General features: G+C 46.7%; 1 protein-coding gene across 1 annotated transcript; it reads left to right on the forward strand.

The window, feature by feature from the left end:
- Positions 1–87: 87 nt before the first annotated feature.
- BAMBI (BMP and activin membrane bound inhibitor) lies at positions 88–4,858 on the forward strand. The gene is made up of 3 exons (XM_039713234.1): positions 88–417; positions 3,322–3,612; positions 4,058–4,858. The coding sequence occupies exons 1-3, from the start codon at positions 342–344 to the stop codon at positions 4,474–4,476; spliced, it is 786 nt and encodes a 261-aa protein (XP_039569168.1). The 5' UTR covers positions 88–341; the 3' UTR covers positions 4,477–4,858.
- The last annotated feature ends 6,440 nt before the right edge of the window (positions 4,859–11,298 follow it).

An 11,298-nucleotide genomic window follows, 5' to 3' on the forward strand; every position in this document is an offset into this window, starting at 1 on the left:
CAGGCGCGGCCAATGGGGAGGCGGGGCGGGGCAGCGGGGCGTGGCCCAGGCGCACCCGGCGCCGGCCGTATTTACGGGGCGGGCGCCGGCGCCGCCGTGTCAGTGAGAGCGCCCGCCGGGCACGGCCGCCGCTCCCGGTGCTCTCCTGCGGCCGCGGCGGAGCTGCGAGGGAAGGGCGGAGAGCCGCGGCCGTCCTCCTGGCCCGCCGCCGCAGCGGTGGCCGCACCACGGCTCTGCCCGCGGGCGAGCGGCTCTTCGGCGCTCCGGCGGGGCAGGGGCGGGCGGGCGACGGCGTCTCGGCCGTGCCTGCGCTGCGGGCTGTGGCGAGCGGCGCCGGGTAAATGGATCGCCATTCCAGCTACATCTTCATCTGGCTGCAACTGGAGCTGTGCGCCATGGCCGTCCTGCTCACCAGAGGTGAGGGGCAGCGGCGGGGCTCGTGGTCGGCGGGGCCGTGCCCGAGGGCGCGGGTGCCTGAGGGGTGCCCGAGGGAGCGGGTGCCCGAGGGCGCGGGTGCCTGAGGGGTGCCCGAGGGAGCGGGTGCCTGAGGGCAGCCCGCGGGCAGCCGCGCCCGGCGCCGTCTCGGGACGCGGGTGTTGGAGGGGGAGCCGCGGGGCCTGTGCCTCCCGCCCCGCTGTCCCTCCCCTCACACCTGGCCGCCGGTGCCGGGCAGTCACGGCCCCGCGGTGTCCGGCGGGGCAGCCTCGCCCGGGGCTGTACCTGCCCGCCGGGGGCTCTGTGGGCTCCGGGGTCTCTGTGGGCTCTGGGCTCTGGGGTCTGTGGGGGCTCCGGGGGCTGTGGTCTGCGGTCCGGCCGCCCGGGGAGCGCCCTCGGGGGCACAGGCGACCCGCTGGCTGCCGGTAATCGTCGGGCTCCGGGGAGGAGGGTGAAGGATAAGTTAGCGTGGTGGTGATGTGCGACGGTATTTATTTATTTTGGAAGGAAGGCTGTAATTAACCCTAAATAACAGCCTTGCAGCGTGCAGGGGGGAGCCTGCTGGCCCCATCAAAGCGGGCAGAACAGGGAGTGACTGAGTGATGTGAAGTCGCAGATACTGAAACTATGTGCCTGATAATGATATAATTAGGGGATCACAGACTTCTGGCTGCTGTTGACTTCAAAAGCTTTAAGAGAAGCCTGCAGTCTCTCCTGTAGCCATCTTGACTAAAAGCAGACATTTTTCTTTAATAGCTACATACAGTAACAAGAAAGAGGAGGGAACAGAAGGGCATTGTTCACTGTTTCAAAATACTAAATACCCTTTCTGGCCTTTTGCATAGCACAGGAAGAAACTTTATGAATTGACAGAAATACAGTAATACAAAGTCCATTTTGTTTCACTGAAAACGTGGCTTTAATTAAAAAGCAGTTGAATTAACCTGATGACTAGCCTGTCAGATTTTGTTTGCGAGATTGTCTCAAGGCAATAAAATGTAGATTTTTGAATGTGATTGTATAAGCAGTTGAAAGCATGTGTATTGTTTCTCTTTATTCACATACTGTGCTGAAACTCATGAAAGAACTGTCAGCTCTGGTACCGTGCCATGTTTGCATATTAAATTTAACAGCGCAAAAATTATGAAGACTATGTTTTCAGCAGGGTAGGGGGGAGACCTCATACAGAATGCTTAGAAAATGATTGAGTCTTTTTTTCTGTAACATGCTGGATGACAGTGAGTGTGAATTCGTGAAAAATTAGGTTACTTGGTCTGAAACCCCAAGGGAATTGGACTGGAGACAGTGAGACACTCCATCATTTGGCTTCTATTAAGCAGAGTTATTAAAGAGCAGCGGGAACTTCAAGGCCTGGAGCCTGCCAGTAGCATTTCGGGGAAAGCATTAAGGTAGCCCGACGAGGGGAAGCTAACTTGTTTGGGATTACTTTTTTAACATCTTGCAGAACAGTTTTGGTTTTTAGCTATAGGTGGTAGGTAACATCATAAGAAGGGGTGGCAGCAGGAAAGCCTGTAGATTGATTTTTTTTTTTTTTAAGTACAGACTATAGGAGGAAGGCATCTGACTATTCAGTCAACTTTGAAAGCCTTGGTGCTACTCTGGTGGCAAGTACAGTAGGCACACCAGAAGTAGTTTTAAGTCCATTCTTCCAAAGATATCTCCAAAATCTGGCTTCCTTCTAAACCTTGGCTCCATGGCACGTTGAATTATGTTTGAGTTGCAGCTTGCCTAGAAAGAGTAAGTTTTTGCTGCAGCACAGGACATGTTTAATTCATACCAGAGCAGTTTGGAGAGCAGAAAATGAAGAATTTTATGAAGGGAACTTTTTTATCGCTTCCTTCAGAAATTTTTGAGGTTTCCTGATATTTTTCATAGAGCTGGTAGAGGATTTTCAGTCTTAAGTGTTTCCTCATTTCTACTGCATGTTGGATTGCATTTGAAAATGGGGAGAGGCAAGGGGGAGCCTTTAGCCTTGCAGTTTCACTCCATTAAAAACTTCACATTTGATTTGAGAGTCATTGTCTCTGGTGAGCAGAATAATTATAAACTGGAACTTTTTTGTTCTGTAATATTGATCAAAGAGTCTTTTTGCATGAAGAACTAGTTAAAGATTTTCTCTTTCTGTAGAAATTGGAAATAGTTGCTCAGTTTCACACAGTAAAACCTTCCTGACAGAGAGACTTAGATGGTAATGGTTCTAGGTAATAGCTTTATAAGGTGTTAGTTAAACCCTTTAAATTTTGGGGTAGTATTGAGAGGCAATAAACAATTCAGCAGTTCCGAGTTTTTCATTTGTCACATAACTATTTAAGCCTAATGTTTTTGTTGTGTGCTTATGTGCAATTAAAAGAAATGTTGCTTTTATAAAAATAGAAAGCTGTTCCTGGAGAAATGGTTAAAAAACATAAATGTGAATTTCTTCTAGGACTGAAGGTGTGGGTTCGTTTTAGAACTGGTATTTCACTTTAAATGTGGTTAAGTGCAACTGCTGACAGCGAGTGGAAGTAGCTGTAAAATGGGCTTGTTAGTTATTTACCTTGGGGTAAAAAAGCCACTGTGACCTTCCCCCGCCAAGCCCTCCCCAGTCCCCGTTTTAGTGAAATGCTCTTGTTTTAATTCAAAGGACTAGAGCACTAGTCATTAAAGCAAGTGCCCCAAGGCTTTTGCAAGGATTAAGGTTTCAGGAGGTAGGCGCTGTACACTGATGGGAAGGGGGCAGCCCCAGCCCTTGTGCATCTACAGCCTAAAGAAGTATCTCAAGCCTGGCACCGAGTTTGTGTGATGAGTGTGGGTAATAAGGATACATGGTGAGGTGTCCTCAGAGGACCAAATTCTTACCTTTCTTGCACAATTTTTGTTTTTTAGGTGAAATCAGATGCTACTGTGATGCTGCACACTGTGTTGCAACTGGCTATATGTGCAAATCTGAGCTTAGTGCCTGCTTCTCCAGACTGCTTGATCCTCAGAACACACATTCCCCACTCACTCATGGCTGCTTGGACTCTATAGCAAGCACAGCTGAGGTCTGCCAAGCCAAACAAGCACAAAACCACTCTGGCACCACCACCGTGTCCACGCTGGAATGCTGTCATGAAGATATGTGCAATTACAGAGGACTACATGATGTTTTGTCTCCTTCCAGGGGCGATGCTTCAGGTAGGGCAAAAAGCTTCAGTGAAACCCCTCTTCTGGCCATCAGGCCAGCTACAGTCAAAACCCTGTGCATCTGCTGTTATTGATTTAGTTGTTAATGTAAGTAGAGACACCAGAGGGAGAAGAGGGTGGCTGGATGCAGGAGAACATGTCAGCCAATTAGCTTTTTTGTCTGCATTAATATTGGAAGCTTCTCTTGCCATCTAGACATGTCTAAGAGTCAGTGGCAGTGGTGTTCCTAGTTAAACTGGCTATTGGGATAAGAAATTCTATGTCTTAGAAACTATTTTTTTTTTCTTTACAGGGGTATTCTGTATTTTCTGTAAATACTGCAGTGTGTAGCAGTTGCTCCTTAAACTTGTCAGTGTGGGGTTTAAGGGAGTTGCTTATATGTAAATCAGTGTGTATATAAATCCTGAAATAAGCTTCACATCTTTCCCCTTTGCAGGACAAGGGAGCAGATATCAACACGACAGCAGCAGGAATCTCATCACCAAGGTGCAAGAATTGACTTCTTCAAAAGAGTTATGGTTCAGGGCAGCTGTAATTGCTGTTCCAATAGCTGGTGGGCTAATCTTGGTGCTCCTTATCATGCTGGCCTTGAGAATGCTCAGGAGTGAAAACAAGAGACTGCAAGATCAGCGACAGCAAATGCTCTCTCGTTTGCACTACAGTTTTCATGGACATCATTCGAAAAAAGGGCAGGTGGCAAAATTGGACTTGGAATGCATGGTGCCTGTGACTGGTCACGAGAACTGCTGCATGACCTGTGATAAAATGAGACATTCAGACCTCAGCAATGATAAAATTCTTTCACTAGTCCACTGGGGAATGTACAGCGGACATGGGAAGCTGGAATTTGTATGACCAATTATTTTTTAATCTGAGCTAAACTTACTCTCTGAACTCTTGAAGGCCTTTGGGTTCTGCTGGACAGGAGCACTTTATCTTAAAACAAAAACTCTCACAAATCATCTTTGAGAAACAAAGGACCTCTGCAAACAGAATCTTGGATATTTCTTCTGAAGGATTCCAAAAGTTGTCTTATTTGCACAGAGTAAAATACACTCAAATGTATTGTTTGCTTCAGAGTTGTGAAAGCAAAAGTTAGAAGTTGTAAACACTGTCACCAGGGTTATCTGAACTGTAGGGAGCTGAGAACTGAGTTATTATAATAAACTGTATGCAAGCTCCTATGTTTCCTGACTTATTGTAAAGATTTTTTAAAATATATATATTTTCTCTGAAACTTGCTTGTGATTTCTGTTTTGGAAAATGGGTTTTCTTGTGGATGACATTAGAAAACAAATCAAGGTGTACATGGTAATGCCATGCATAACAATTAGAATCTGAAAGCAGTCTCTATTCCTACTCTGCAAAGGACTTTAGGTGCTTATTTGAGAACGAAGGTGGCAGCTTTGTTTTATACTTAGTAGCAATGAACCCACATACTTGGTTCTTGGCTGTTACATTTTGTTCATAACCTCAGTGAGTTCTTCCAAAGCTTTGTGTGCTAACTTTTTCTTCCTCTGTTAATGAAGAAAGACTTCCTCTGTGTAAAATGTATCAGAAAGTGACTCAGTTCTTTACAGCTGGTTTTCCTCCCTTGTCTCACAATTCTTGTTTCTATGATCTGTTTTCCTTTTGTACCTTTTACACCCCAACTTCTTTTTGGGAGGAGAGGGAAACCCCAAAACCGCACTACCTATTAGGTTTGTTGGTTTTTTTTTTTTTCCCTGTTTATAGACCCCTCTGGGCACAATGGAAAGCATCTGCCTTGCCCTTCTATCATGTAACTAAGTATCATTGTGTGGGACTGAAGAAACAACACTGTACTTTAATCTTTGGCTCCTTCTTTATGCTGTTCTTGCATAGGTGGCTTTTCTTCCTGGCCAATATTTGTGCACTTAGTTGCTTCTTACTCCTTCTGCTAGTTGGCAGCACTTCATAATTTCATTTATTCAATGCTTGGTTGCTGAAAACAAACAACCTCTGGATTATTTAAGGAATTTATTGTATTTATTTATCTTGTTATATTAGACTTTGCAGTAATTAAAGTATACTTACTTGAAAGGCTGAAGCCACATCATGGTGAAAGAAGCATCCAAAATGCTGCTTCAGAAGACAAAACCTGGCACGAGTCTAGTATTCATCTGTGTTTTAAGAAGCCTTAGAAATGCTTCTGCCTCCTGCTCTGGCTGTGAAGTTGAGGTGCTGCTGTTGGCAGCAGTGAGAAGGGGATGGCAGGCACGGGGTACAACAGCCCTGCAGCAATGCTCTGATCCCGGGTGCTGTTTGCTGTGCTACCGTGCTTTGGGATGTGCAGGCTGAAATGCAGAGGGATGGAAGAAAGGGAAGGTGCCCCTCCAAGGCACAGGCTCGTGTTCCTGAAAGTGCACTTAAGCGATGTGGTAGGGTTCTTGATGGAGATAAGGTGGTCACTTGCCTGTGCAAACAGGGGTACTGAAACTGCAAATTTACCTCTACAGTTAAACACTCACGTGGGCCAAGAGCAGTGAGAGCCTTGGGAATGCCAAGGTCCCACTGTGCCCATGTTTGCAATATTAAAGTGCAGTTCAGAAGGATTAGTTTCATCTGTGTACCTCAAGCTGCTGACCTTTTTTCCTATTTCAGCGTGCCTGGAGAGTTGCTTTTAAGGCAGAGAATTCCATCTGATTTCTACCTCTTTGTGCTGCTGAAGTTTAAGAAATTACGTGGCCACAACTTCTCTTGGAATCTGGCCTGTGGTCTTCTGGCTGACCTTTCAAAGTGCTGCTTTCCTATAAGAGCTCTGCCCTTCCTTTGCACTGATCTGAAAATCTAGGGCAGTCGCCTGCTCTGCCAAGTGTATTTTTTTGGGAATGGCTGACTGGGAACTTGATGCTGAAAGAGACAAACCTGAAATACCGTCTGTAGCTGCACCACTAGTTACTGTGACTAGACAAGTCAGAAAATCTAATGGCTAAACCTTTTAAGTGCCTTCTCCAGCAATCAGAGGGAGCATGTTGTATAGTCATTTAAGCATCCTGTGACCTTCACTACTCATTTGCTGCTGATTTGAATACATAAGGGCCTGTTTATGCTTGCCATTAAAAGGCTAGTAAGACCAGGATGCTCTAATTGGCCCCTTGCTGTGGAGATGTTTTAAAGAAGACCTTGTTTGCCATCCCCTGCAGTCATGGCAGCAGGGCCACAGAGCGCTGGGCTGGGGTTAGCAGCTGCCATCTCCTGGGGTTCTGTTACCTGCTGTGGCACTTTAGTGTGGTAGCTGATATGGCCTAGGAGTTTCTGGGCTATGAGTCTTTTAAAAGCTTTCTTCTAAGAGGAAAATTAACTCTATCCCAGCCAAAACCGGGACAGTATGAAATCTGGATTTCCAATTAATTTTTAAGCCTTTATACTCAGGAAATTGTGTTATGAGCTCTGGTGTCTGTCTGGCAGCAGCTATGTGAGTTATGGAATGAGCCCCAAATTTTTCACTGAAACCATGAGCGCAGAGTCCAAAGGGCGCTGGAACCAGCAGCAGCCGGAGACATCGCCGGTATTTCTGCAGTGGCTGTGTGTATAGCCTGCAGGCTCCAGCACTGTTTGGAAACTCCTGTGACAAGGGGAGGGGGGCCTTAGTGATGTTCCCTGGGCTCCCCGGCTGCTGGGTGCTGTACCAGCATGAAACAAAGCAGTCCTAGACCGCCACTCCACCCAGCCTAGTGAGGCAGGCAGCAAGTATTAACAGCCGAAGAGCCTGGCCAGGGGCTGGAGGCTGAAGAGGTGAGACAGCAATCGAAGGCTATCCATTTAAATGCATCTGAGTTAAGAGCCTGGATTTGCCATTGTGCTAAGCACTCTCAGGTTTCCCCTGCAGACAATAACAAGCCCTCCTTTCTTTGAAACCCCTGCAAGCCTGGGAGCGAAAGGACAGCCCTGTATTTCCAACTGAGAAAGTCTCTTAGATTGGAATAAATGAAATCAAATGTCCAAGATTTAGTTTGGCATACCCCGTGCCTCTCTCTTTCTCTGATTTTTTCCTCAAAACAATAATGGCTGTAGCTTTTCTTGTGTCTCTGCCGCTCCTGGCTTTGCGAGCCGCTGGGTTGGTATGTCTCCTCTTAACTCCTGCTGAACTGATTCTATTAAAAACCCCTTACTCCACAGGGGGCTTGACCTTTTTCTGAAATACCAAATGCGTCTGCTTTGGAAATCACAAACTTCTCCTCTAAAGAGCTTGTAAATCTGGTTTCAATACTGAGTGATTACAGGCTGTGCGGAGAGCTTGAAAGTAAGCAGCCACTTCTGGTAGCAGAGCGCTGGGGCTGCGCTGCCGGCGCCGAGCGCGACTCTCATTTTTCACCCCGGTGTGTGTTAAGCACAAAACCCCTGACGCAGCTGATTCAGCCCGATTAGCGGTGGGGGGACTGGCCAGGCTCTGGTCGCAGGACGCTTGTCTTCTCTTATCAGGACCCCGGAATCCAGTTTTTGTTGTACAACCACTTGCTCTGTTGTAAATCTCGGGATCTCATTGCAAATGGATGATGCCCTAGAGGCCAAACACCAAAAAAAGCCTGGGAAAAGAGCAGGGTTTTTTCTTAGGTGTAATGGATGCATCTGCACCTTCTCTTGCTGCTCTTGTGATAATTAAAACAAGGTATGAAGAAGGGAAAATATATCACCAGGCTGCCTGTGTGAGATGGGATGTGCCTTAGCTACCAGTCAGTGGCGTTCCACAGTGAATAAATGAAAGTAAAATTTGGCCTTCTCATGGAAAAAGAGGAGCGATAAGAAGGCAATCTACCAAGAAAGAAACATCAGGCACAATCTGAGTGAATAAAAAAATTAAGTCTCTGAAGGCGGCAACGTTGCCTTTGTTTCTTTTTTCAGGTACTTTCCCACATGGAGATCACTGGAAGCATATTTGTATTGTTCCAGTGTCTGGTCACTTTGCAGAAAAAAAAATCTCTTCCTTGTTTTGGTTCTAGGAGCGACTTGGGGAAGTAGTATTTTGGATCTGTCACTGTGTTTTATTTCTGGGGGAAAACAAGTGGTGGAGAGGTGCTGGTAAATTACGATTATCTCTTGGGAGTGGCCCAGTGTCTCCAACATTATGAATTCTGTCTCCCTCTAAATAAACACCCAACCTCATTTTCTTTGTTTCACCTCTAACCCTCATCTGCAGCCTTTACAATCCCAGGGGGTGAATCCTGAAGTAAAACAAACTGCAAGGGAAGGAAGCCAGGAGGGAGCCGCAGTGCCTGCAGATTAACAGAGCCTTCTGCTCTCCAGCCAACCTTGACAAAAGGATTCAATCCTGAACTGACCTTCAGGGGGAAAAGCAAAACAAAAACCACCTTGACTTGAACTTTCAAGACCGCAGGAGTTTAATGCTTGGTTTGATGTCTCCTAAAGGGAGCCGGGAGTTAGAAATGCCAAACACCTGTCTTGCAAACCCAAATCCTAACAATTTATCGTGAAATCTGAGCCACAAATCACACGGATTTGAAAAATTTAGGATTAGCTCATCACTGTTTCTAAATCATTCAGTGTTGCTAAAAGGGCCAAAAATTTCCCCATTGTGATTGTCTAGGCAAATCTATAGCATTTGGTTAAGCAAATAGTAAGTTCTGTTGAAACATCAATATTTAAATGCAAGTTTTCACTGAATAAATATTTCTGCCTTGGAAGCAGGTCCTTCCTCCCAGCTGAGCCCTGCTCTTTTCCCTGTGGGCAGAAAGGAAGAGAACAAGTTAGCCCTGACTTCATAAAAACCCACACTGGCATGAATATAGGGTGACTCAATTTTTAAATAAGTTTTTTTTTATAAAAACCGAAATGTTAGAGTATTTTCCTTTTTCTAGTTATCACGCTACTTAAATATATCAACGGCTGTGCAGTTGGGAAAATCTATTGTTTGAGTGAAATGTATTGTTTCAGTCCCCTTGTCACCTGGTAGACACTATGATAAACTAAAGTAGGCACTATGATGAACTAGCATCTGTCTGGGAGAGGCTCTGGGGGGCAGGGGACTGTCACCCTGGCAGTGGCAGTGGTGTAGCCAGTGTGGCTGCTGAGTGCCAGGCTAGTCTCTGCTTTTGGGATTTTTTACTCCAAAGGGCTGCGGGTTGCAGATGTAAATCCCCTTCTTGTAGCTCGGGAGGAAAATATTGATGCACTAAATCTCCTGGCACTTGGTAGTGACAATGGGGAGGGAGGAACAGAACAGGCTCAGGGTCCTGCCCAGGCTGGGGATGCTTGTATTGGTGTGCAAATCAGGGCTTGTGTCAAGCAGGTTGCTTTGAAATGCTCAATTTGTTGAGTTCTGGCTGTGAAGCAGCTATTTCATCAGTGGAAGAAGATTTATGAACCAATTTTTTATGGCTATCGACAATGGCTTAGCTCCAGCAGGGTCCCAGGCATTTTTATGAAGTGCAGTGGGTTCCAGAGGTAGAGGTGTTTTATATTGTTCTGGTATTTTAACCCAGTGAGCTGAGGCCTCTATCCTGCAAATGCTTAAGGCTGTGCATAATTCATTCCGGTCCCAGGGGGTTTTTCTGAGCTCCACACTGGGTACCTGCTCTCACAGTGGGCTCATTCTTGACGAGCTGCAGCAGGCTCTGGGGGGGTCTCTCCTGGCCATGGCATTTGCTTGGCTAAAGCATGGAGGGAATTGAGAGTTAATGCCAGTGTTCAGTCACAGTCACAGCACTGGTGGCCATCTAGCAGTGACCTGGCTGCCCTGGCTGTGGCCAGTGATGGGGGAGCAAAAGTCCATGCTGAACACAATCTAGGGGCCAAATTAGTGTGGATGTATTTGTCAGGGCAGCATCTCGCCTGGCTCTGGAGCCTTGTCCTAGGCTGCAGCTGCCCCTTTCTTCAGGTGGTGTCAGGAGGTTTCCATCACCTAAAACCGTTTATGCTTTTGCACACAAGAAATCATGGGAGTGCTAAGCCTGCAACAGACCAGCTCTCTAAGTCTACCCAGTGCCCAAATCTGCAGTCTCAGCCATCATGTCCCTCTGTCCCACACAGTGCGTGATGGTCAGGGTTTTAATTACATGAATCATGCAATGGTTTTTTCACAAAACCTCCTTATTGAATCTCCCCCCTGACCATCTGGGTCCCAGTCTGGCTGGCTGCAATCTCTCTGCAGCTCTTCATCTCACGTCCTTGCCCTGGCTCTCCCTCCCCTGGATGCCTTTCTCTGCTCTGTTCACAGGGCTGGAGGTGCAGGGCGCCCTGCCTGCACTGGAGCAAACTCTCCCTGGCAACAGGTACTGCTCCCAGCCTCCCTAGCTGTTATCAGCCCACAATAACCTTTCCCTTATTTGATTTTTTTTTCCCCTGGGGGACTCTAGGGGACAGCCACAATTATGTTTCTTCCAACCCAATTCCACCCGACTGTTCGGTAGTGGGAGAGCAGAGAGCAGAATGGTTCCCTCATGCTGGCTCCCGGGTGGGTGGCAGAGCCAGGCTGTGCCAGCTTCCACTGACTAGCAGTGTGCTTTCAGGGTGGGACAGGCCCAAACCTGGGGGGTCTTCCCCTTCATAAATAAAAAGTACAAACCACACTCTTGTAATCGATTTTTTTGTGAAGCTTTTATATCAGAAGCTGGAAACACTTTCTTTTTCTGCATCAACAGATGACAGAAATAAATTTTTCTTTTGTTGTTGTTTGTAAAAAATGCACCAAATTTGGGA

Source organism: Passer montanus, unplaced genomic scaffold (genome assembly GCF_014805655.1).
Source record: "Passer montanus isolate IOZ18808 unplaced genomic scaffold, ASM1480565v1 scaffold10, whole genome shotgun sequence".
Taxonomy (NCBI): domain Eukaryota; kingdom Metazoa; phylum Chordata; class Aves; order Passeriformes; family Passeridae; genus Passer; species Passer montanus.